At 42.0% G+C, this 27,841-nt stretch overlaps 1 protein-coding gene across 1 annotated transcript in view; it reads right to left on the bottom strand.

The window, feature by feature from the left end:
- The window catches only part of CHD7 (chromodomain helicase DNA binding protein 7), a 121,084-nt gene that overhangs the window by 61,744 nt on the left and 31,499 nt on the right, over positions 1-27,841 (bottom strand). The window contains exons 2-3 of the mRNA XM_023750903.1: positions 17,558-17,988; positions 3,507-3,642 (exon numbers count right to left, since the gene is read on the bottom strand). Of these exons, the coding sequence (XP_023606671.1) occupies positions 3,507-3,642; positions 17,558-17,988 (567 nt within the window). The remainder of the gene's footprint in view (positions 1-3,506; positions 3,643-17,557; positions 17,989-27,841) is intronic.

Below are 27,841 nucleotides of genomic sequence, written 5' to 3'. Positions count from 1 at the left end.
CTTAGCCTTCCACAGATATAAAGCACCTTTCTGACACAGGTATTTGGAGTAAATCTTATTAACAGACTTCCCAGTGGCTTAGACCAGAGGGAGTTCCTCCTCTGACCTTCCCTAGTCAGCCCTGCCCAGAACAACCAATTCCAGGTCAAAGTGGGGCAGAAACCAGCAGGGGTTCTGCCATCTGCCAACCTTACTCACATCCGGGGGAGATGGCGGGGGGGGGGGGGGGGGTGCAATTTGACCTGGTAGGCTCTGTAGCTAAGTGCCCATGTTTAAATGAGCCCAGACTCTCACTTGGTGGAGTTAGGTGAGTTATGCTGTGGACCTTAGTTTCCTGGTCTGTAGAATGGGTTAATGATAGTCATTACCTCATGAGTAGACTATGAAGATCACATAAGGGAACTCATTTCAAGCATTTAGAACAGTGCATGGTACATAGTAATGCCAAATTCAATTAGTAGAATTAAAGTCATCATTAATTACCCCCACCTTTCCAAAGAAAAATCAGAGTTCAATAAGGCTACTACAAGGCCTAGCCCTAGATGCTTTGAATAGCTTCCTTTCTCTCTTCCCAAAGTTGACCTAGACTAACTCCTGCTCATGCCCACATTACCATCCCTCACTTCTCAAGAAGACTGTCAGTTTAAGATATAAAAGGCTATTATCAGGAATAATATTTTAATTTTGTGATATTTAGCATAATGTCTATATTCCATTTATATCAATTAAACTAAATTGAAATGGATTAATCTATATTTTCATCTTTATGTCATTACAATAGGAGTAATGTATTACTAATGATGTATCTATGATGTTTTATCAGGTTTCCATGGTTGGGGCCACACTGTCAGAGTATTCTTCCAGCATAAGTAACTAAACACCCATAAATAAGTCTGTGGTTTACACTAAATACCACTCTGATAGTAAATAAATGTGCCAGTACAATAACTCAGGGCAATTTTTTCTTTTTAAATAGACATTTATATATCGGTCGGTATAACTTTTATAATGAAAGTGTCTCTTCATATCAAGCTTATGTTATTAATCTATGAAATAATGATGGGCTTAGTAATGGATACAAGGTCACTTAATAATAGTAAAAAACAAACAAAATACAATTAGAACTCAATCTTCTGAAATTTTTAAGTGTTTTATGGCTTCTCCACTTTCTAAATAATAATTGATCTTAAGTTCATTTATTTTGGGCATAAAAGTTCCTTTTACAATTTCCCAATATAAAATAAAATTATTTATTATATAATGTGCGTTAGTATGGTCTGTTAACATTACTATTTGAAATATTTTTGTGAGTCAAAATGAAATGTACGAATTACGTTTAAACTGGCTGCGACATCTGTCACCCCATTGATCGCCAGGGTTGATTCGGCTGATCTGGCTGGCTAGGCGGGTGTCCCCCTCCTCCCTCACCGATCCATGTGCGTCCCTCCCGAAGCTGCGCGCTCGGTCGAAGAGGACGACCTTCCCCCCCCCGAGGAGGACCGGTCTTCGGTCAAGGGTATACGAGTAGCTGCGCTCCCCTGCTAGAACCTCCAAACAAGCTCTCAAAATGAAATGTACGAATTACGTTTAAACCATAACGCAAGGCTTCTGAATTGGCCCTAAAATCATAGGTCAACTTGTCAAACTTGGATTGCTTTAGAAAAGCCATTTGTAGTTAAAACAGGTGTACTGAAGAGAAAATTTAAATGTATTTCCATGATCTCACTGTTGCAGTAACTTTCTGATACAATTTTGAGTTCATTAAAATTATATGGCATTTGCTAAAGTTTAAATAAACCAATCACAAAACTCAAGAACTTTAGTCCTTTATGCATGTGCTACAGGAAGAAACACAATACACAGCAGTCAGCATCACTTCCTGTGTCAAAGACACCAAGAAAGGCCTGCCTTCTGCACCTGAGCTACGTGTGGCTGCTTGTATTGGCTACTGAACCCACGACAGTTAAGCTTTAGCCAATTAGAAAGGATGCATTGATGTTCACTTGAATTGATTATCATTTTTCTATAACTAAAATGCAGAAGAAAAAATACCTCAAAACTAGTATTTCATGAAGTCCATTTGAAACTGTATTAAAACAAATAGACTTCTGAAAAACGGCAGCAGTGTTTGTGAAAAAAAAAACAAAACAGAATTTCTTGATTTGTGTAAATAAAGCCTCTTAATATTGCCCAAATACTACTGTAATAAAGGGCCTAGTTTAAGCAAACACAATTCAGGGGGGGGGGGGGGGGGGAACACCATTGAGCATAAAAATGAAATTCAAAATCATTAAAATACTTTAGTTTAAAACTCCCTAAGCAATTAAAAAAGATATCTACTTACCTTCCCAATAACTTGTCACTGCCATGTAAAATCAAAGTGAATTACAAAATTAACCCAACTGCCAGAGGTATCGCTATGTTAGTTATAAAACTAAACCAAAACAAAACACACTCATCCACACACACTCTCTTCTCTCCCTTTCAGGCCTAAGATTAGGCCATTCTGTGCAGTTACAGATATTATCGGGGAGTTCTACTAAAAAGAAAGCAAGCTATCTGAAATTCTTTAGAACAGAGCTGTATACTGCAAATATTTTGTTTCTAACCTTTAAGTGAATTGGCAGAGATGTGGGCAGAAAGTACTTAGTGCACTGAACGATTAGAAAAAAATCAAGCAAGCTTCTAGGGGCTGGCTTCCTCGTCTAGCGGGACTCCTTGGTAACAGCTCCATGATAACTTAGATGTCAGTCCCAGAGGTTACATTCCCAGCCATCCCAGTGGACCACACTGGCACGCTTCCAGGGAACATAACAAGGAAATAATGTTTAACGATCATGTGTAAGGGTCCCTCACCTTACAGTCCAATCAGTGACAGTGACGGCTGTGTGCTTTACACACAGGAACCTGAATTCCTAATGTCTATTTCAGGACCAGTTTTTCAGCTGATTCCTATGAAACTCTTTAAAAGTCAGGAGAATCTAACACTGAAACATGGTGCGGCATTGCCATCCAAAAGTCACTAACATGTTCACGGAAACTGGAGTATTACAGGAATATATCTCAACTCTCACCATGGGATATCAGAAACCTTAAGACAAGCTACAGATTATATCTTGGCTGGGTTTTTTTTAGGCAAAGTAAGAGAACTGACAAGCAACCAGACTTCAGGAAAATCAGAAATGTGAATGAAGCTTTACATGAACCAACATATCCATTATGTTAACACCAATATTCACATAAACATCAAGATGCATTGACAGAAATAAGTGAAGATTCTCGGTTTTATTTATCCCAGAGTCAAAGATGGCAAGAGCAAAAAGTCAGGAGTTTAATTTCACACTGGCCCCCAGCTCGCCTCACTACGGATATAATGTTCCAGACAACAATAAAGCCATCTTTAAAGCAGCTCTATAACAAAGACAGGGGAGGACTAGTGTACTTGACAGGCGGCTAGAGTTTCCCATGCGAAGTCACCCAGGCCCGGGACAGAATAAGGGCATTACCTGAACACCTGGGTCCTCCTCTTCTTCAGGAGACGGTGGGGGCGTTTTGTCTAAGTCTGAATTTTCAGAACCTTCTGTTTTTCCCTTGTTGACCTTTTTCTTCAAAGCACTTGCTTCTGAATCAGGTTTCTTATTACTAGAATTCAAAGTGGATCACTTAGTGTTCACTTTTTAATGACGTTTTCCACATGCCCCATGCCCTATATTCCCCACATTCATATCCCTAAAGTATCAATGACAATTGGTGAATCAGTGCATGTTGGCCATGTAGTTCAATGGTACTCTCAATTAAGTTCTTTATGGCAAACCCCCACGTTGATGACCTTTAATAAATATCTAACCTAATTAAAAAGAAACGGCATGCAAGAACCCCTAAAAACCACACAGAGTACATTTGTTCACCTAGACCAGCGGTTCTCAACCTGTGGGTCGCGACCCCTTTGGGGGTCGAACGACCCTTTCACAGGGGTCACCTAAGACCATCGGAAAACACATATATAATTACATATTGTTTTTGTGATTAATCACTATGCTTTAATTATGTTCAATTTGTAACAATGAAATTGGGGGTCACACAACATGAGGAACTGTATTAAAGGGGCACGGCATTAGGAAGGTTGAGAACCACTGATAGACAATGCAAAAATCCCTGCCATTGCACCACGCCATAATGAAAACTCAGATATGAGGTAGCTTCGCTGTGGAGTATTGAAGATACAGAATATGTTTTTTAAAATTGTCAAGGAAAAATAAAATGATCATTTCTGTGTCTCTTGCAGATAGTAATAAAAACACTCCTATTTAAGTTCTTTTTGACAAGTACTATTAGGTGTCCTCTTTTATATCATCCAACTCCATTTTTATCCAATTTACAACTCTTTAAAATAAAACAAAATATATAGCAATTTCCTTTTCTACATAATTTTAATTAATGCTGTGCTCTTAATTAAAAATAAGCTTTATTTTGGTGCTAGGAATCTTGTGAGGTAGTCACAATAGCCTTTTTTAAAAAAAAGCTAGGTCTCTGAAATACAAAAATATAGCAAAACGACCCCAATAATTAAAGTGCATGTTCCATAGTATGTTTCTATAAAATATTAATGTGATTTGAATATCACATAACTCAAAAGTCATGAATAAACTCTAACAAAATATTTTTAATTTACATTTACCACCACCTTTAGGAACTTTTTGACTTTCTTTTAAAACATACACCTAGTGTTACCTTACATTCCAATTTCCAAACCGCCCCCAAGATTTTCTAATCTCAATTATTATTTGTTATCCAACATTTAAAATAATCCAACCTCAGTAATGATTATATTTTATTCTTTCTAGAAAACCTAAAATTCTGATAAAATTTACAAACTGAGAATATTTTTAAACTTTTAAAAAGTTTATTTACTGAAGTTTGTAAATTCCCAAATAAGTATGCAGACAGAATGCATTAAACAGCATTTTTCAGTCTCACCTACTACAAAAGGAAAAGCGGCCAAAACATCAGTACACTGTTATTTAGGTAAAGCATGTGTCACATAAAATATTTTGAAAGTACTTGTTAATGTAATAGAGTACCCATCATACAAAATGTACTTTTGTAATGAATAAAATCTTTGAAAAATTTAAACTAGTTATTTTTAAGTACTCAGAGCTTTTGTTTTGTTTTAACACTTTAGCATAGTAAACAGCCACATAAAGAAATAACTTACAAGTCAAGATTATAGTAAATGGCAGTTAAGTTTAGAGTGCTTTTTATTTTAAAAAAAAAAAAAAGAAAGAAAGAAAAAGGCAGTGTCCTAAAAACTTGAAGTCCCCAAAAGATCCACAGAAAGAATAATATTTTTTAAATTAAAAAAAAAATCCATACAACAGTTCCTCATCCAACTGTCCTAGTGTTTACGCTACACATGGACAGAAGTCTCCCCCACTATGAGGCTCCATTTCCAGCATTTATTTCCGCTCTAACTGCCACAAATTATACAATACTACAGCTGAACGCTGGGCCCCTTCCCTTTCATCTGCACGCCAAGAGCAATCAGATTACCCTGGTAACCAGCGGTCACATGACCAGCACCTGCTCTTTTGGCTGGATGCCACTGACTAAAGCCATCTGCTTCCCTCAATCAGCTTTCAAACATTCTCAACACCTGCGCTGCAGTGTTTTGTGGTTTCTTTTATCAAATCAGTGCAAAACTGCTTCCAAAACTTTACATATTTCTCAAATTTGTTTAAATCAGAGGTAGACCTGTCACAGAGCTGAACCACTGCCAGGTCAAGTAAGTTGGCAGCGAGTGCTTTCCACGGTGACCTCTCTACACCAGAGCAAAGTACACAGTTTGGTTTAGCGGGGTTACTGCACCCTGTGGGAACTATCCTATAGGAGTAAAAGGCTTACCGTCCTGAAGCCCACCAGAGCCCAGGTTTGATGAAATATCACTTTGCTGCAGGAGAGACGGGCTAATGATTTTCCATCTGCCTTTCCCAAGAACGAGCTATGTGAAACCTCCAAGACTGCTCAAAGTCGGGCAGGACCTCTCCAAATGCTTAGACAAAAAGCCTGTAGACAAGGCAAACACTCATCCCAGATCTGATTACTGAAAGATTTCTAAACTCATTAGACCTTGCACTATTAATGTTGCTCAGAGACAGCTAAGCATTTGCCCACTGTCTCCTCATGACACCAATATACAAATCAAAAACAGGCTACAAAGTCAAAAAAGCTACAGAATCTTCGGTGTCTACCCAAGGACATTACAATCAAGGACAAGATGAAGTTAAATTAAATGGACTTTGCTACTGTTTTGCAATAAACTAATTTGGATTTTCAACTAAGTGTTATATAACGACTATTTTGCCCCCCTCTCCCCTCCAAAAAGGCGAAGTCAGAATTTTTCTCTTAACAAATGTGGTTAATGCAGAGCGGTGGTAAGGCACAGGCCTTCATTCACATTGCAGCTCTGTCATTTGTAACCTGTCTGTCTGGGACCCTCCCTTAATTTTCCTCACCCTCAGTTTCCTCATCTATAAAATGAGGTTAGAACTTACATCTTCCTCCAAGATGTGTTATCAAGTTTAAATGCGATAACGGATGAAAACCTTGGCAGTGTCTGGCACACATGGCCACACCCACACATCTGGAACACTAGCAGCTGGGAACGAATTCTGGGAAGTCTGGGAACACTGGCCTGGCTCTGGCTCAGACCCACTTGGGCCGACTCCACTGCAGAGACTTACGGACAGGACCCCACTTCACTGTGATCGCTTCATCCAAGCAACATGAAGAGAAGGAAGTCCTTTATCAACACTGCTCGATGCCAGCTGAAGGGACACACAGGCAGGCAATCCCAAAGGCCACGCTTCTCATGCCCACAGCCAGTGCTTTAGTTCAGACACACCTCACTTCCCACCTCGACTGTTACAGCCGCCTCCCCACCCCGTCCCTGGGCAGGGCTTCCCACTGTCAGACTCCTGGGGAAAGGACACACACTCCACATTCACAGGCATAGTTATCGAAATCTGTAAGGTTCAAAGCTACTCTTGTATAATGTCAAAGCCCAAACCTAGCCCTACAGACTGTCCTCTTCCAAATTATAAATTGGAAAGCTGGAATGCACAAAGAGGGCAGCTTTTCCAATTGGGGAGAAAAGACAGTTATTAAAAAGGAATGTCCCTTAAATGGACACTACAATACCGATGAGGACACTGAGCTGCCCGGCGCAAACACCCTTGATACACCTACAACAGCTGCGGTGATGGCTACTCACGGGCTTAGCCCAAAAAAGACCAGGCGGGTGCAGGGAACACTTTCTCACCCTGGGCCTGAATGGCCTCAGCCCCCGAGAAATCATGTCTGCCCTCACTCCTCTCCTGAACCTGCTCTGCCTCCCACCTGCCCTAGTTCAGTGACATGGCACTGCCACCAGCACATCACCGAGCCCATCCTCCAGGCATCAACAGAGTGACCACCTACTGCAAATCTGACTCGATCATTTGTCCATTTGTCTGCTTCAAGTCCAACCCCATATATATGAGACAGAGAGTCTCAGCATTAACATACAAGGCCCTGTGCGATTTTTGCAACTGGCAACATTAACTTTATTTTCTACTTTTCCCACACCCCCAAACTCTGTATGCTGTATACTGCAGACATGCAAAATCCCTCCTTAAAGTGTACACCATCTCTTCTACCTCCACTCCCGCCCCCCAAGTCTACGCATCTGTAAGTCTTTTTTTATTTTAAATATATTTTATTGAATTTTTTACAGAGAGGAAGGAAGAGGGATAGAGAGTTAGAAACATCGATGAGAGAGAAACATCAATCAGCTGCTTCTTGCACACTCCAACCAAGGTACATGCCCTTGACTGGAATCGAACCTGGGACCCTTCAGTCCGCAGGCCACCGCTCTATCCACTGATTAGAATGTAACTGCCTCTTTATCTTTTAATTTTCCATTAAAAGATGACCTTGTAATGTGCCAAACCGGTTACGGCGCATCTGTAAGTGTTGACTTTGATATCACTCATCCTGAGAAGCACTTTCTGGCCACTACAGTCTGGGTTAGTGAGGTTCACTCCACCGACGTGCCACAGGATGCACCCCACACAGGGATATTTAACACACACAAAATTTGGTGATAACATCCCTGTAATGTATTAAAACCAAAGCACTTGTGTGTGTCTGTCTGTCTTTCTCCAACTATCCTGCAAGCTCAAGAGGAGAAACAACTCTTATTTATCTTTATATTTCCAGTGTCTGATCAGGTAGGTTACTGTAAGTGTGTTAGGTAATTGATTTAACTAAATGGTACAAGTCACAGTGACAACAACACATACACAGCCCTCAGTATGTGCCAGGCACTAATCTAAGGGCTTTTCTCATTAACTCATTTAAGCAAACCCCGCATAGATTCTATCTTTACAGTGCAACACCTCTGAAGCTCAGTAAAATGGAGCTAACGTACTCCCACAATAGGGTTAAGGTTCACCTTAGCCATTTTTCAAAACCAGTGTCTCTGTGTACTTCCCCTCCCTGCTCACCAAGCTCTCTCACTTCCTGATCCTATCGCCTCTCATTACTGGTGCGACCGAGATGCAGAGCCACCCACTCCTGAGGCCAGGCTAGCCCTGGCTCTTGGGAGGAGCACTTCTTCGGGGGCGTTGCGGGCGGGTTGAAGGACCGCTCTCCCCTTTCCAGCTTTACCTCCATTTCACATTTCATCATGAGCGAGGTCACACCGGTTGGCAACCGGATGCACGCGTGGTCCAGCTGAATGACGCTGAGGTCACCGTGCCACACCAAGCTCTAGAGTCCTGTGCCTGCCTTCAAGGTGGCCACAGCTTATACCATCCGGGCGAGAGCTCGGTGAGAACGCGAGGAGAAACGGCATTAGGAAAGCACACACTGTGCATTCGGAGAAGACTGCCTGTCACGTGGAGGGACATTCTAAGGAGCCTACCCTAAGGAAGGACGCACAGTCAGCTGATGGGCTGAGTGACACCATCTGAAATGGGGTTGGGTGAACGCACCTAAGCTGAGATGCAGCACACAGCTAACCAACTGCCTTTGGTGAGAAAGAGTACAGGCTTTTTAAGGAAGGCTTTATGCAAAGGGACTAAACCTACTAGACCTACTTATAGTAACCTACCTGATCAGACACTGGAAATACAAAGAAAACTGCCCTGATTTAGTTACAAAACAGAATGGAGTGTTTATGTGAACTAATATAAATTCAAAGTAAACATCATTACATAAAAGGGTACGGTCTTTTTTTTTTTTTTTAGTTTGGTGAGAAAGAGTACAGGCTTTTTAAGGAAGGCTTTATGCAAAGGGACAAAACCTACTAGGACCTACTTATAGTAACCTACCCGATCAGACACTGGAAATACAAAGAAAACTGCCCTGATTTAGTTACAAAACAGAATGTAGTAAAGCACTGATCAGCATCAGCCTGAGGATCCAATTCAAAAAAAAAAAAAAAGGTGTGAAAAGAACCCTATTGTGGAACTACATGCGATGAGAAGAATATGGTCAGTTAAAGATGTCGGCAAATGGGAGGGAGTTCCCCTTCAGGTGGGACAAGTTAGCGCAAACTCTCATCCCATCAGGGAAAGTCAACCTTGAGGCTTGAGTCATAAAGATTCACCAGATCGTTTTTGGGGACTCAAGCCAAAATGTCACAGTACAATTTTTTAGAAGAGCAAAAGGTATTGAAGCGTATCCTTACAGTCTGCATGCTCACAAGGTGTTTTAAAAAAGAAATGAACCTAATGGATAAGCTGCGGTAATTAAATACATACTAAGCTGTCAGGGTCAAGGGCGCAATGCCGGTAGAGAGAAAAGCATCAAGCCTCTCAACTTAAAGAGTTATAGGACTTTTTTCTAAGTTTTTAAACAATAAACAAGAAAATTAAAAGATAAAGAGGCAAACTAAAAAAGAACAAGATAAAACAGTAAAAGTTAAAAAAGGAACAATTAAGGCAACAAAAACATGATACAGATACACCAGAAAGTGAAATTAATCCAACAGAATAAAAATTTTAAATAAAGTCCTCAGACTAAAATAAAATTTAACAGCTCAAGTAGAATGTAGTAAAATGCAGATGACCAATTAAACTAATGAGGACAGAGAGAAACTCTGCGTGACAGACAATAAACTCGAAGGTGAACACCTGCAGACAAAGGCACGCAGCACTCCCTGGACGAGGCCCCAGGGGTCTCAGCGATGGTCTCCATGTGGCAGTCTTGGGCAGAGAGCATCTGGGCGGGATGGGGGGACAGAAGCAAGACCCTTGGCCCAACCCCTTTACGCATGCCTGCCCCGGCACAGTCAATCTTCAGGTGCTCTGAGCTGGGCACCCACATTGGCAACTCCTAAACTCCACCCACAAATTCTTCACCCCACTCTCCTAGTTGAGAAAGAAGAAGAATTGAGAAAAGAAAGAGAAAGAAGGGAAGGAGATTCTATTTCTGAACATGATTTCAGTAACAAATTACTAATACTGTGTTTTTTAAGTCCGCTGAAAGTCACTGGATGGGACACCTCTAAAACAAATCATTTAATCTAAATGGTTACCTTAAGGAGCTCTCACAGCATCAAGTATTCCCCAAGTACATATGCTAAATTTTCAGGAAAGGAACAGCAAAGAAAGCTGGAAGGGTAACAGAAACCTAATCTGATTTCATTTAAAAATGTGTTATTTCAAACTCAACATGCCTTGCCATTACATTTTACAATCCAACTGCCCAAGGATGAGGAAATTGAGGGTGAACCTCTCGGGTTGCAGAGCCCACGTTGAGCCTGGGACTGGCCCGAAGGCCTCGAACCGCAGATCTCCTCAGGAGTCCCGCGCTCACCTGGCCTTTTGGGAGGTATCCTTCAGGCCTCAGGAACCTTTCCCGGTCAGTGTCTTCTGGAGCCTCCCAATAGCATTAGATACAGTGAGAACAGACAGTGGGATCCACATCACCCTCTCCCACTGAAACCCAGTCCTAAGAACAGCTCCAGTGCTGACCATATTTTAAAGAAGAATGTTCTTAAAAGCGAAAGAGAAGGTAGAGAAAAAAAGCTCTTCTGAAAGAGCCAAGTCTATTGATAATACTGAACATATTCTCGAGGAAAAACAAAAGACTCATCATGCAGTCAAGAATTAACCCTGAAAACCTAAAGGTTATTGAGTTTTATGGAATGAATTAAGATCTGCCAGAAGTTACATGGAAAAGAAGTCTAGTTAGCTAATATGTTATCTGACCACAGGAGCCCAACGTAAACATTAAGTGCTCTGGCTACATGGCACTGTAAGGCAGCAGGAAGGACTGAATAAATCAGACACTCCAAAACTGATGCCAAAAGTACGCCTTTCAATGCCCCTTCCCTATAAATAGCATATTCTTCCACGTGGCAACAGTCGGGCAGACATTTGTCTGCTTGTGCCAAGTTCTAAGATGCCATTCTCATTTATGCGCAGCATTCCCGTGCCCCAGGATGGGGACAGGGGTGGGTAACTGGCAGTCAGAGCCGCACTCCCTACATTCACAATGATCTTCTCTGAGCAGCCAGGTCTCTAATACAACAAGCGAGACATGCTGCCCACCCACACTGTCATCAGGTGCTCTAGGTAGGTGGAGACTTAAGCAGAGCGAATGGTAAAACCAACAAGGAGAAAATATCACCACCCACCCTCAAAGGAGAAGCCGAACTGCCATGAAATTACGGTGTTCCTACAGGAATCAGGGCTACATGTAAAATTAGTGTTCTAATGCAAGTTCAAGGGTGTTGTCTTTTCATTATTTAAAAAAAATGAGGGGGACTGGATGTAAAAGGTGAGGGGGTTAAGCAAAACCAACAACAACAAAACTTACAGACAGAAAACAGTTTGGTGATTACCAGAGGAAGAGGAGGTAGGAGGAGGTAGGAGAGGGTAAAGGAGAGAGGGTAGGAGAGAGTAAAGGAAGGAGACATGGCTTGTGGTGGTGAACACACAACACAATATGGAGATGATGTATTAAAGAACTGTATCTCTGAAACCTTTATAATTTTACTAACCAATGTCACCCCGATAAATTCAATTTAAAAAAATGAACAGTGCCCTTTTTCTTAATTCACATGCTCCATTTCCCTATTTAGCATTTTTAAGCTAAAGCCACACAGACTTCTATGTAAAGGTGGCTGAAGTGAGGCCTGGCATTTCAGATGACTGATGCTCTGACGGTGGTTCCCACAAACATCCAGTGACTCAAAGGGGCCTTATCTAGGTGGAAGACAACCAGCCAAAAAATTTTATGTCTCATGGGACAAATTTTGCATTTGTACAGGACCTCATACTTTCCAAAAGCATTTTTATATAGAGACATTTTTAATAATAATTTTAAAAATCAGTTATGATTCCTTCTGCTCTTTAACCTTTCAATGCACCCACCATCTACTTGGCAACTCATGCCCCACCCAAAAATTCAACTTGAGACTTCAAAGGACTATGTCTCCAGAAAAATCCCCCTCAGTATCCACTGCTGCCCATGGCCGCCTCACCTCTCAGCTTTCGTTGGATGGGTACAGTGAGAGTTGAAAGTGGGATCTACATCACCCTCTCCCACAGAAACCAAAGTGGCTGGAGGCCACTGCTTTGAAGTCACTGAAGCTCCTGGGGACCGGCGGAAGCGAATTTCCAGCAGGCCAGTGTGGTCCACTCAGCAACCAGCCCAGAGCATGAGTCAGCAGAACTCGCTTTTCAGGGTCAATGTGGTTACGCACTCTCTTTCCCCTACTGAGTATAAACTGAACCACCGAAGTCAAGGCTATCAGGGTCTCTACTAAAAAGGGGCTGTCGCTCTTCCCTCCCTGCTCATTCTGCCAATTTAAGACAAATCAGACGAAGGACCACAATGTGGCCCGTCACTGGCAATGGAAACACTGAGGTGGTTAGCCTGAAGGAAAGAAGGATTTGGGATTTAAAAGATTTGACGGTCCATTCGTCAAAGAGGAGATAACCTTTGAGAGCAGCTGAAAAGAGGGCACCTGGTCCCATCTCTGACCTGGTGCTCTCATCTGATTAACTGGAGACAGGGCAGGGCAGTGGGCAGAGAGACACATAACACTCTATCTTCCTTGTTCCTCTCCAACACCAAGAGGACTCAAAAGTCCATCTTGTGACCACATGTTAAAGAAATCTACACCCTCTTTTGCAGGCAGCGTCCAAAATATTTATTCCATCTTTCCAATTATCTAAAGTCTTGGGTCAAGACTAAATCATAGCATGGGAGTAAAAGAAAGAACAAGAAACTAAAAAGAAGAAAAACTGTTGGTTTAATTTGCTTTATTCCCTATGTACCTGATGGGAGATATCTATCTGGGTTTTTCTACTTATTGACAAAACTAATGTAATGGTTTGCTTCTGTGTCTAATCTCTCCAGAGAAATTTTACTTGTATAAGAGCACACCATAAAAATATGTATTAGTTTACCAAAATATCCCACCGTTGGGTTTGCTGGCTGAATAAAAATATTTCTTGGGTAAAATGCTGCTACTCTCTTAGATCATCACTGAGAAAACAGCCTCTGAAAAGCTAGGTGACTCAGAAGAAAGCTGCCACATAAATACTAATGATAATGATAGGGTGGTTTGCAAAACGTATACTTTACATGTTTTTGGTACTTAATATGTGTTTTTAAAAAAACAAGACCAGTATGTTTATTTTTTAGTTTAAAATAAAATATTTCACTCTTAATTGAGAAATAGCATTTGACCTTTCGACTACCTGTAACAACAGGATGTGTCCCTAGAGACTGCATCAGAAGCAATCCTCCATGGCTCCATGTGACGGAAGCTTCAGTAGTCAAGTCACAACCTTTGGCCATGTTCCCTTCTGTATGTCTACTCAAAGGGTCTTTATAGAGCTAAATGGACCACTAAGTCCTTTAAGAGTCGTTGAAAGGAAGCACTTCCTCCAAGTTCTTTTTCATTTCACAAGGGCTATGCACACACCACAGAAAACGCATTGAAAAGAAGTTCGCAAATCCCCATATTTCAGCTCCGTGAACCCCTCCATATGCAAAATGGCATCCTCTCAGCCCACAAATGTCTTCGCTTTTATTTTCCATATTAACTGCCAATATCTGAAAGCTAGAAGGATACCCGGGGAGAGCACCAGGAAAAAAACAGGTAGAAAAACATATTTAACAAAGAAAAGGTACAGCAGGGAAAAGGAATGTTTCTGATAGAAAAGAAGAATGTGGCCCGTCTGTCTCATCACTACGATCTCAAACAGCTTTTCCTGAAATGCTGAACTCCTTTTTCTATTTCACTCCCATTCTATGTTACAGCTTCTGGGCAAATTGTTAGGTTCTCCTACACAGGCAAGAAAAATGGAATTATGTTTTGGTTGCCAAAAGGCCAGTTCCCTGGGAAGGGCCACAAATTCAAGCCTCTGCTACTTTATGGAATGAGGAGGGATGACAGCTGGTGAGGAGGGCACCATAAAGGCACACAAGAACATCAGCCCCATGGGACTACAGCCACCCTTTCTCATCGCCTTCACTACTGAGAGTGTGCGAATGACGCAGAACAAGCGCTCTCCCTGCCACAGACACGATGCAGAGAGCACCAGCCCACCAGTGGGTCACTTTCATCACCATTGCTCATAGGGCCGAGCAGGGGAGGTGAGAGTGGTCCTGTAACCGCATTTCTCATTCCACTTCTGTTTATTCCCTCTATTGGAGCCCTCTGTAGGAAAATTATTTTCTGTATAAACAAATTCATCAAGTTAACTTATTCAAGGATGGAAATAACGGGTATCACATAACATTTTGCCAAACAAAATTGTCACTGCTGTATTCCAGTGCTTAAAAGCAGACTGCTATGGCAATTCAACCCCAGTACTAACATAACCCAAACCCCCTATTACCTTCATCACTGCATATTCAATTTACATAATTACCCTGCTATGCTATTCAGAATTTACATGTAGTTGTATGCATTCTACTTATCCTTGCTTCAGGATGCTATTTCCTTTCCAGACATAGCAGAACAATGAGATCACAATTCAACATACTCAATTCATCTCACCAATAGAAGCCCTGTAACTCAAACAAAGTATTGGCTTGGTTAATCTCTATTTGATGACCATATCCTTGGATAGGCATCCCCATAGACAACAGGAAAGCCTCTCAGGAATGTCCTCACCATGATTCACCATAAATCAGCAATTGCCTAGAAGAGACAGTCACCAGGGCCAACAGAGGTGCCACAAGCTCTCTCGGTGGCCCCTCAGCGTGGCCTCGTGAGCGTCTGGGCTACGTTACATCACCTTCCTTTTCACTTGCATGCCTCCATACTCAACAGAAGTGTTCCACTCAAGTATTTTCATACCACTTGGGCAAAAATGTATAGGAGGCATCGACTGAGACTACTCATCAGAAACAACAGTGGGGAAAATAACTACTTAGACTTTCTTCTTAAGAGAAAATAATTGCATGCCCTTCCTCCTACCAAAAGTGTGTGGCTAATGCAAAGCCATTTCTCTGATTCAGCAATGCCAACATCCTCCTCTGCACAGACAGCCCGAACTTCACACGGGCAGCTGAGAGCATGCAGAGGAGGCCTGCGCTGAAGGCTCCTCTAGTCAAAGAAGACAGGTCTGTACCTGCACCAAGTCCTAGCACTCACTGGACTTAAAGCCCCAAGTTCCTAAAAGTTGTTTAGCTGTTGAGAAAATTTTAACAAGTTTCACTGTTGAAGACAGCATTATAATATCTGTCCCAATGTATTTTAGGGTGTGCTAAAGTAGGTTTTTAAAGAGAGGGCCAGTTCTCTGTAGACTAAGAGCTTGAAAGAATATACTTAGAAATTTATGACCAGATCCACAATATAGTGGGTTTTTCTTTTCTTGCTTATCAGTCTTTACCATCAGATGATAGGTTCAAAAAATTAAGATAGAAACTGAAGCCAGATACATCTTGAGGCTTAAACTAGTCTTGGTGTTATATTTTTTGAGCTCTCAAAAGCTTCCTTATAACACAGACTCTTACATTTTAAGTTTAAAAAAAAATATTTTTAGATTTTGCTGCACATGCTCTCTCTCCTACCAAAAGCACACGATACTTAGATTTAAGCAACTGTATTATTTTCAAAACCCTTCATAAGTCATACTGAAATTCTAGCCAAGTCCTCCTCATTCAGATCCCTAACATTAACACATTACCTGCAAATAGCAACTACTTAATGAATTATCTCTCTATAATACATTGTAAGTTTAGAAGAGTGCTCATAAGGAGAAAATAATAATGGTTTTCAATTAAGAGACCACATAGTGAGGCATCAAAGATTCCTAAGTAAATGCAAATATTAAGTTGCCTACAAGATTGAGTTATTGAATATAATTTCAGTTCTTTTAACACCATAAAAAGTACTGATGGCAAAGATTTTTAAATAGCTATGATTCAAACTTTCAAAACACTACAGAATAATTATTGGGGGTTGTTTAGATATTTTCAGCAGGAAGTTGAAAACCCAAGTTTGTTCTTTCGCTTTGCAGCATCTATACAGTCACAGAAACAACCTCCTCTCTCTGTGTGCCTGCCCATGCACACACAGCACAGCCTACCAGAGAAGGCTCTGAGCGAGCTCAGAGAGTTCCATCAGGACGTCAGTCGCAGAACTGAGCATGCATATATGCACATGGGGGAGGCGGGGGAGCGTGTTTTCTAATGGAGTTTGCAAACAGGTTCAGATTAACCAGGTCTGACCAAAACTTACATCTGGAAACTATATTTTCTAACATGAGCCATATTCTGAAAAATAGATTCAGATGTTTGGAACTGGTTCAGAACAGTTGTAAGAAATGTTCAGTACAAATGAAAAAAATTAGTCTTCAATGTCTTCTCCTCTCAACTTTTCTTACTGAGTAAATATGCCTTCTGGGGGGTCAGAGAGCTGGCGGGGGAAGTAAGAAGAGGAAGTATGGTGCGGAGAAGGCTATTTCCTGGAACCCAAACTTCATGCTAGCCTCGCATGCGTATCAGGTGGGTACCTGCCATTTGATTTCCCCCGTGTTGCCCACGAGGATGTCAACACTGCCCCTGGAAGCCTTACTCCACCAAGTGGAGGGAATTCATTCTCCTGTTTCAGCTTTTGGGAATCGGGGCTGAAAAGCTTTGTGAAATAGAGTGACCTGTCTTGCTTCTACAATCCTTCCTTCTGGGTTTTGCACTGTCACCAACAATGAGGTTATTGCTCTATATTTACAAATAATTATGCTGGCAACTTGGTTCTGTGTGTTAAATTTTTAAAAAAAATGTCACAAAAATACAAGGAAGTCGTTTTAAAATACTAATTTCTATCTGAAGTCTAAAATGTATTATCCAAATTCAGTAGTTCATAGTAACGGAGTCCCAAATTTTAGAATGCATAAAACCATTAACTTTTTGGAGTGGGCGTCACAGAAAGAAACTCGACAACGCTCATGACCATCGAAGTGCTCCCTCCTCCCTCTCCCCAGCCCCGACTCAGAGGCTGCTCATGCCGAAGCTGTGTTTGCTGGTGCTGCTGGGCGCGGCCTACCTGGACTTTTTGCTGGACTTGGGTTTTGGCGTGGCAGTTTTTGCTTTCTTTTCCTTTGGCTCTTTGGGAATCTTAGGGGCTTTCGGGGTCTTGGGTTCCTTGGGCTCTTTTTTCTCCTTGGGTTCTTTCAGTTCCTTCGGGTCTTTTTTTGCCTTCGGCCTTTTCTTTTTCTTTTTCTCTTCTTGAGACCCATCTAGTGAATTCCTATTTAGTTCTTGGTTATCAACCCCACCAGGGAAGTCCTCTTTACCAAAACTTTTACTGGGATCCTCTGCAACAATGTGGTTGTTTTTCTTCTTCTTCTTCTTTTGCTGTGGCTGCTGCTCTATGGATGGCAGGTAATCCTCACTCTTCACTAGCTGGGTGTTCGGTCCACTAACCTGAGTCATATCCGGCACTGGTTTCTCTAGAAAGGGCTCCGATGGAGAATGCTGAGAGACACAAATAGGAATTGAAATTAGTATATCATTCTTCGTAGTGAAGAAAGGAACTGAAAGTTACAGGCCGGTGTTTCTAAAACGTACTCTATACTCAAGGTAGCACACATTTTACCAACTGTATAGTTGTAAAATGTATCATTTTCTCTCATCCAAAAAACAAACAAACAAACAAAAACACACATATTTTTTTGAACAAGAAAGCTTTTAAATAAACAGAGTGAAAAGGGGCAACTTAATAATACAGTAAAAAATTATTTCAGGAAGAAAAAAATTCTCATTCAGCTAAAGACATTGTCCATTTGCTTAAGCAGCCTGTATAAAAAATGATGAATGACAAAACAGTAGCAAAAACCAAACTATACAGGATGAATTTAAGTGAAATTCTTTTCCCCATGAGGGAATAGGAACTCAAAAGATACCTAATTAAGCCACTTTAAAAAAGAACAAGTGTACCGAGTGGGCACTGCAAGATTCAGGGCCTGTGGAAGCTTAAAGTCAAAGTGTGAACACATCGATCTTAAACAGTGCCGGTCATTTCTGGTCTAAATAACATGAAAATGCCAAATTAAAAGCACAAGTCTTCAAGTTGGTTACATTTCTGGTACTAATATGAAATGCAGATAGTGTTTTTCATAAATTATTACGTTTTACATTTCCAAACTTAATTGAGGGAGAGAGAACCCAAATAGTCCTTGCGGCATGCCTTGTAGGAGATGGCATTCACTAGGTGTTTGCCCAAGATGGTCAGAAATACCACTGAGAGTACCAGCAACTGGGATGGGACGCTCAGCGGTCGGCTGAGATCAGAGTCAGGGACTCCACCTGGCAGTCACGATGCAAACCAGGCAGGGTCGGTGTTACCCCCACGGTCAGGCATGATATCTCATGAACCCTGACATTCCAATGTTTTCAGGGGTTGGACTGCCACTCATTTTCTGCCTTTTTCATACATTCTCCAGACACTCAATAGTAACTATAATGTAAATAATAACAACTGCTAGCCTTTACTAAACAATCTGACTATATGCTAAACATGTGCTGAGTACGCTACACCCCTGACACCATTCAATCCCCACAGCAGCCCCAAGAGCTAGGGATGGACACTGACACGCTAAGATGCAGTAACGAGCTACGGTCGGTAAGTGACAGAACTGAGACTGACATCAGAGCTGATGGCTGCGGAGCCCACGCCCCTCGCCACAGCACCTCCAAAAGAGGAGAATGCCAGGCAGCCCAGGTCCAGGTCTGCAGAGGACTCGAGAGTAACTCAGAAGTTATATTTTACCATCAGCAAGTACTATAAATCAGATTCCAATACAACTAACTCTTATTGAGCATCTATTTCATGCCATGTACTGCACTGGGTACTTCTAGGATTAATTCACCTGAATCTCAGAAGAAAGATATAATTTCCCCCCATCTTTCAGAAAGGAAGTACAGTCCGAGCAGGTTATGTGACCACCCAAGGCCACACCGCAGGGAACAGAGCAGAGATCTGAGACTAGGTTTCCTAAATCCAGACTCTGCCCATCCCTGAAATCGGATACAAGGGTATCCTTTTGGGAAAGGCTCCACAGGTTCCACTTGATTTTCCAAAGAGTTTGGTGACCTAAAATCACTTTTTTAAAAAGTCACTACCTGAGAAAAAGTAGTTACACTGTTTCCATTAAAACCTACCATGGTTATTAAAGAAATCTATATTCAGTTCTCCATCTGCACAAGTACGGGAGAAAGAGCCAGGAACTGTGAGATAAGAGAGAAAAATTCTAGTCTTGGGCACTGCCGTTCGCTCTATTCTCGGGGGAAATCATTGCAGTCATCTGGGGCTCACTTTCTTCAACTGCAAAATGGAGGATTTGGGTCAGATGGAGTCCGAAGTCCTTTCCAAAATCCTCTGGTATTAGAAGAACTTAAAACACATAGTGCCCTTTCGTCGTCATACTGAGAGTGAGTGAGCCTCAAAGAGTGAGGGCATGGAAGGAGAGAGAGAGAGAAGCAAGGGCACAGGTTTGAGAAGAACACGCGGATGTAAGTCCACAGGAGCAGGGTCCCTGCAGGGACAGCACAGCCAACCCAGCCCTGAGGAAAGCACCCTGCCCTCGGTTCTCCCCTCACAGGCACTCGGAGGAAAAGTCCACCGAGGCGCTGTCCAAAGTATCGTTACCTGAGGACTCATGGAAATCTGAGTGAACTGCTTTATTCAAGCTGAAGTTGAATTAATTGCTCCATATTATCTTCTAATGTAGATCAAAGGAAAAAGCCCTATCCTATCCTATATTATAAAGAACTAATATGCTAATTAGTCCGAACAGCCGAATGACCTTCCGGACGAAGCCAGGGCTGCGAGGGCTGAGTCCCTTGCACAAATTTCGTGCATCGGGCCTCTAGTTTTTTTTATAAGGGACATAGAGATCAAACTTATTTGGGACAAGCTACTTTTCAGGAAATGGAAGAAAAAGTATTTCCTAGAAAGGGAAGGAAAGAGAAAAGTCTACTAGTAAAGAATGCATAGAGCTTAGAAGGGTGAATTAATTCTGGGTTTGTGTACCTGTCTTTAATCTGCCTGGCACTGGCTCCCGTAGCAAAGTGCCGGCTTCTAATGAGAGATGCCTGGTACACATTTCTAAATTAGAAAAAGCATAAAATACCAAATATAAAATGACTGAAAATTTATTTACACACTTTAGCATACAAATTATTTTAGATGCTCCCTTCAGTAATAAATGAAGCCATAAATTAGTACCCCTGAAAAAATTCAATCTTTCATAAGGAGGAGGAAATGTAAAGATTAAATACAAAAAATTATTAATCCTGTTTGATATGCAGCACAATTATGTTTTCGGGTGAAAAAGGTGTTCAGAAATATTATAGTGTTTACCAGACCTACGTCTCCTGGAACCTTTTAGAGAAAAGCTGTTTTTGTAAACATTTAACAAAGAACAGATGGCCTGCCTTAATCATGTGTGTGTGTGGGGGGGGGGGGGGGGGCCTGGAGCTCACAGTAATACCCTGACAAAGTCTCCCCGGCCCGGCCGTGTCCTGCCCCCACCCCCTCATGGTACATTCTCTAATGCTATTTAATTTTACAGTGGACATTTTCCCATCAATTCCCACTGCCTGACAGATAATCAATGCCATTAGCATCTGATATTACCATATAGGGCATTCTTAAAACCCCTCATTTGTTAGAGCAAATGTGGAGAATGTTGGATACCAAAGGTATTTTTAAATACACCCTAAAGGACTTTCTGCTTAAAATATTTTCTATCATACATCAATATGACTGCTGGAATAGTATGGAATATATAAGAACTATGCCATGAACTCTTGGAACTAAAACAGAATGACTGATATTTAAACTATAAATGACAATGATCCAAGATATATATGTTGTCAAAAATATTACCATAAACTAAAGGTAATTGTTTTTATGCTTAACTCCAGTTTTCATAACATATAAATTAGACACATACAAAAAACTTATATAAAACAGCAGAAGAGACAGGATGCACATGTAACCGAGGGAGAGCTGTGGTGAGGGCAATCCTTCTGCTACCTTCAAGCAAAGGTGGCTCAACATGCTCAGGGGCATGAGGAAAGTAAGGCGAAGCTTTTCATCTCCCTCAGTGTGCTTTTCGTCCACCATTCGTCAGCCTTTGCTGATTCAATCTTATTTAATCATGTTGTGGCTTCATATTCTCGAAGCCGCTACCTGCTGGCGTTGTCGAGTAACACAGGTGAGCAACATAGCATTAACGGGGTGCAATGTTTCCCACATGCACAATCTCTGCAAACTAACATTTTGCAACAGAGGACACCTACGGACAAACATTTTGTTTACTGAGTGATACAAACAAATCTAAAATCAAAATACTACTTTATGATAAAGAAAAGATAGTACAGCCCTAGCCAGTGTTGCTCAGTGGCTAGAGCATTGACCTGCAGACTGAAGGGTCCTGGGTTTGATTCCAGGCAAGGGCACGTACCTCGGCTGCAGGCTCCCAGCCCTGGTCAGGGGCATGCGGGAGGCAACCCATCAATGTGTCTCTCTCACATCGGTGTTTCTCTCTGTCTCTGTCTCTCCCTTCCACTATCTCTAAAAATCAATGGAAAAAAATATCCTCGGGTAAGGATTTAAAAAAGAAAGATACTATCAACTGAACAAGAGCAAGATGGCCCTCCTGGGAGACACGCCCCTCTCCACAAACTGAGCTCAGAGAACCTAAGGTTCTGGGGCAGAAGGGGCAGGCCAATTAAGACCCACGGAGCAATAAATACAACACACGGAACTGGGATTTAAATGATTTGTAAAAATATAAATATTAAGTACTCATTTAAGATTGAAACTTTTTAAAAATGGCTTTGGAGACACATTGCTGCTGCTGACATCCTTCACTCTTATTTTTTCCAATATAGGCCAGGTTCCTGATCCCTTGACACTCTTTTAAGAAGGAATTCCAGTATGAACACTGAAGCTCCATGGTCAGTGAAGAGGGGACAAGGGTTCAAAAGTGCATTTAGCAAGGGTTCAGGAAGTCCTGTCGAGATTTTAACACCCTTTTCTTGCCAATGACGTTGATAAAAAGAAGGTGCACTCAATATGTGGTGCCCAATTCATTTACTCATTCAACAAATATTTAAGATTTAACAGTGATCTAGGCAGCCACAGGGGCTGCCAGGTGGGAGCAGAACACCTGACCCAGCTGACCCTGAGGAGGCTTCCTGAAAAGTCAGCCAGGTGCTGGCCTGGGGTCCCTGCATGGACCCAGCCTTGAATGAATCATGCCTGAAACGAACCATGACCAAGATTGGATGACTGAGGGCATAAAAATGCACTACAAGCAAGCTTTTAAAACCTTCTTTGTGGGGGATTAGATCAAAATGAGCAGACATTAAACAGTCAACTAAAATAATTTTTAACTTTGATATAAAATAAGCATAAAATATTCTTAAGAGAATCAAGGGTTGGAATATTTTCTGCTTGGCTAATTTTGGTGTTAAGAGTCAGGGCCTCAAGTTCAAGCCTTTTATATTAGTTTTATTCAGCTTATTCTTAACCATTTCTAGGAAAAATTATTTAATGAATGAGTACATTTATGAACCAAATAAACAACTGAACAATACTGGATTGTTGGTCGTACAAATTAATTAAGAAGGTAAAATGTACAGAACAACTTTTTAGGTTTAGAGTATTAAAAGCTGTTACAGCCCTAGCTGGTTTGGCTCAGTGGATAGAGCACTGGCCTGTGGACTAAAGGGTCCAGGGTTCGATTCCAGTCAAGGGCACATGCCCAGGTTGTGGGCTTAATCCCCCCCCCCGGGGGGGGGGGGGATGTGCAGGAGGCAGCCAATCAATGATTGTCTCTCATCATTGATGTTTCTCTTCCTCTCCCTTCCTCTCTGAAATCAGTAAAAATATATATTTTTTTTAAAAAGCTGTTACATAAAAAGAAGACTCAGGTTATATGGGTTTAGAAATTTCTGGACTGAACAAAATAAAATGGTCTTTTTTACTGCAAGCCCTTTCTGCACGCTGAGGGGAGCTGGTACACAGTGTGTCCTAAAGGTGTTGTTGGCAGCCTCCCTTTTTTCCAAGACTATCTTGAATGGAAGTGTTCTTTAAAATATACTTTGAATTCTACTGATACAAGCCAAAGCAGGGCCAAGTCATCTGCTCCTGTGGGATGGGGATAAGTGTGTGTGTGTACATGTGCGTGTATGTGTGTGTGTGTGTGTGCACGTGCGCGCGAGCACCCATCCCTCAAATTAGTGGTTATCAAATGTTTTATAAGGTAGCATATGACTGTATGAACAAATGTAATGTTATATAAAATGCACTTAAACAGAACACTGCATTGGCAGGTTCTTTTATGCGCAATTAAGTCACTGGTAGGAATAAAATAGGAATATTGGTATAATCATATAAAGATGACATATAATTTCTGTTATATATACAGTCAAGATAATTACCAAGTTAAATAAAGTGACTGTTGAAATATCATAACATAATAATTTATCTTTGCCTGTAACTCAGAATCATTACATTTTAGAATTAAATTTTTTAAAATTACTGATGAAATACATAGCTCATTGAAAAACCATCCGAAGGCCTTTTGAACCTCTGATTTTCCACTTGTGTTTTTAAATTGTCCTCGGAATAGATCTGCCATACAAGCAAAATCTTAAACAGCAACAAATTAACTTGAGTCGCTTTCATGGCATCTAAAATACAAACATTCTGAATTAGTAGAGTCCAAAATAATGAACTAAGTGGTTAGGTTAAATTTAATGTTACATAGTTTCACATCGGATATTGAGTACTGACCATCTAGGTATTTAGGAGTGAAACTCTACTATAGGAATTGTCACAAATAGCATATTTTAAGTAATTGTGCACGTGCCAGCGCGCGCGCACACACACACACACACACACACACACACACACATATATATTAGAGGCCCAGGTGCACGAAATTCGTGCATGGGAGGCGGGGTCGGGGGCGCCCCTCAGCCCAGCCTGCACCCTCTCACAATCCGGGACCCCTCGGGTAGGGTCCCTAGGCCTGGCCGTCAATCAGGGCCTATCAGGGCTTTCCTTCCCCCCCCCCCCCACCCACTGCTGCTGGCTGCTGGCAGCTGGCCACGCCCCCACCGCTGCCACTGCTTACTATCTGTGCAGCGCTGCGCCCCCTCCCCTGCCACCAGTTGCCTCCCTCTGCGGGCAATAGGCATGGGGTGCAATTGCTTGGCTGGCCTGGGCCTCCCTCTGTGGAGTGATCGCTGGCCAGCCCCGCACACCCGCCACAGTGTCGCTGGCTGGTGGCCTGGGCCTGGTGGCTGCTGTACTGTTCACAGAGCCCCCAAATTGATCGCCCTGCAGAGGGAGGCCTTGCCCACCTGCCGAGCGCCACCTATCTGGTAGCCTCGGTTTTCTTTTTAGGGGCATCTCTGGAAGCCCCCCTCGGTCATAGATCACTCCGCCGGCGTGGACCTCCCGCTTTAGGGCAATTGTGGGGCGATGGCGGGGGCCCAACCAATCACATCGCACCTCCCTTGGGCTGGCCTGGCGCCAGTGCGTGTCATAGCATGGCCGTCCAGAAGGTTGTCCAGACGGGTTGTTCTGCTGTTCGGTCTTTTGGTCGATTTGCATATTATGCTTTTGTTATTATAGATAGATGATAGATAGATAGATTAATAATTGATTTTTAGAGAGAGAGGAAGGGAGAGGGAGAGAAAGAGAAACATTGATGTGAGAGCTCACAACCTAGGCATGTGCCCTGACCAGGAATTGATCCAACAACTTTTTGGTGCACAGAAGGACGCCCAACCAACTAAGCCACAAAAGCATGGATGGAGTGTTTGTGTGAACTAATATAAATTCAAAGTAAACATCATTACATAAAAGGGTACGGTCTTTTTTTTTTTTTTTAGTTTTATTCATTTCAAACGGGCCGGATCCGGCCCGCGGGCCGTAGTTTGCCCACGGCTGGGCTAGGGCCACAAATAGCATTTTTAATGTGTAAAACACTGTGTTGTGGTGTTTTTTTTTTACAATCAGATTGACTAGAATAACACAGCAGTGGAACTCCACCAATGTTAACCCCTTTCTAAGTGTCTGAGGAATCCTATGTGGACTTGTGCTGTACGCTGACCAGGCTGTCACACGCTGCTGTGGCGCCTGCAAGGCTGCCTCCAGCCTGGCCCCTCGGGGTGATGGGGAAAAGGGTACAGGGTGCAGCCTGGTGTTCAGGCAGAGGCAGCACTGGGACTGCCATCCTGGGACACTGGACTGAATGTGCTGTGTGCTCTGCTAAGCATCTTACTTATCTCCTAAGTCCCTATAACAACCCCATGAGGTGGGTGAGGTGCACTGCTTTTAAAAATGACGCTTTAAGATGAACTTACCCAAAGTTACACAGCCAGAAAATGGCAAACCTGAGATTCTAACCCAGATGTGGCTGCAAAGCCAGCATGAAGGTGACCGTGGCCCACGCGTGGCTGCAGAGGGGCGGCGGTGAGGTCTCCAAGCCCGGTTGGGACCACAGCACAAGCCTGGGAAGCCACTTGCTGTCTTTCTCCACCCACAACGGTCTTAGTTCTAAGACCTTAACCCTAATCTAGAGGCTAAAATGGCTTTTAATTTAATGCAGTTTTAGAATTTTTGCCTTCAAAGGGTTAGGAGAGAATTCTAGTTTAATTTCAAACTAAAGCTGTAGAGAACCACTAACTTTTCTCCAGAAGATAAAAAATAAGAACTTAAATTCGCATTATACTTTGCAGCTAACAAGCATTACCCAATTTGAATCTCAAAATCACCCTGTTGGATAAAAACTGAATTCAATTCAATCAACCTGCTTTGTGTCCCAGGAACTGAACTGAGTCTTCCAAAACCAGGAACAGGTAAAAAAAAAATGTAATCCCATTGCCTGCTCTCCCTTAAAAACTCTCCCAAAACCACATTTTTAAAATAAAACCAGCTTATATGACTTTTAATCCAATCTACTATATTTCAAGAAATCTAATGCAGTTCTTTTCTCCAGTTTGGCAACAGATGATTCTACTTCCTAGGAAAAGCACCAGGCGAAGTAGCAGGTTTGCATTTAAGGACCATGTCATTGCAATAATGTGTCTACACACACACACACACACACACACACACACACACACACACCACATGCACACCTAGGGCACAGAACTGATGTTAAACTCAACATACTTTGGATGTATCTCCACTGCTACATAAATGCTTGGGGAAATTAGCTTAATTGTTTATATAAGACGTGAATTGTGCTTTTACATGTGCTAGTTTTTGAAAAAGGGTATGCAAGTAATCAGACTGTGTTCCTGGCCTTGAGAACCATTTCCTGAAGTGCTTTTAATTGAGGGGAAAACACGTAGAGGGAGCAATAGAGCCTGGCTTCTCTGGGCAGAGGAGAAACAGAAACCACCACAAACTGGATACAATTCAAGTCTACTGCAGTGATGGCGAATAACTGCTTAGGCCTCCTTGTCCACGGGGGGGGGGGGGGGGGTTTGCCTCCAGGACACAGCAGGGCTGCTGAGAGACTACACCCATTCTCCTCCAACAGCACCCCCCCCCCCAAAAAAAATGCAAGGTCTGCACCATGGACATCATGGCGTCTCTGACTGACAATAAGCAAACCCAACCATAAACCCATTAGAGGAGTCTGGGATATAGTCAGTCACACTTCACTCTCTTGTTCCAAATCACCAAGTGCTATACGTTCAACCAAAACATTACTTTCTAAAAGTAAAAATTTTAAAAAATATATGAATAGGCTCAGGGACCGTAACAGAGTTAGTTTTCCTGTCTCTCCCTTCCCTTCCTTCTTACTTTTCTTCACCACCTTGCATATAGTGCTCCCGTAGTTGGCTCACTCTAAGGGCCCAACTCTCAGTGCACTTGCTTATTTCAAGTTAGCTCTTAGGTTCACATTGTTCTCGAAGAAGTGTGTGGAGGCTTGAATTTGGCAGCAGCCATCTAGACCTGAAACTACCCAGCTGACTAGGAATCAAACTCAGCAAAACACAAAACATCAGTGCTTCTGGGCTGGCCAAAATGTTTTGCATAAATAGAACCACTGAAAGACAGTAAAGACAAAGACCAAACTTACATACTAAAAAGTTCAATTCAAAAATTCTTTGCTGTACACTTACATTGTATTTTGCTATCACTGTTATACCCTGTAGCATGTTTGAGCCCTAAATTGGAAAGGTAAAATGTATGAAGTTTGGCTCTGGAAAAGCAATTTATACCAAGTTTTTGCATTTAGGTGTCTACTACCCTATAAACGTCAATATTAAAAGCAACTCACTATGCTAT

The sequence above is a fragment of the Myotis lucifugus genome, unplaced genomic scaffold (assembly GCF_000147115.1).
Source record: "Myotis lucifugus unplaced genomic scaffold, Myoluc2.0 scaffold_17, whole genome shotgun sequence".
In the NCBI taxonomy this organism is placed as follows: domain Eukaryota; kingdom Metazoa; phylum Chordata; class Mammalia; order Chiroptera; family Vespertilionidae; genus Myotis; species Myotis lucifugus.
This window is presented reverse-complemented; position numbering and strand designations above follow the sequence as displayed.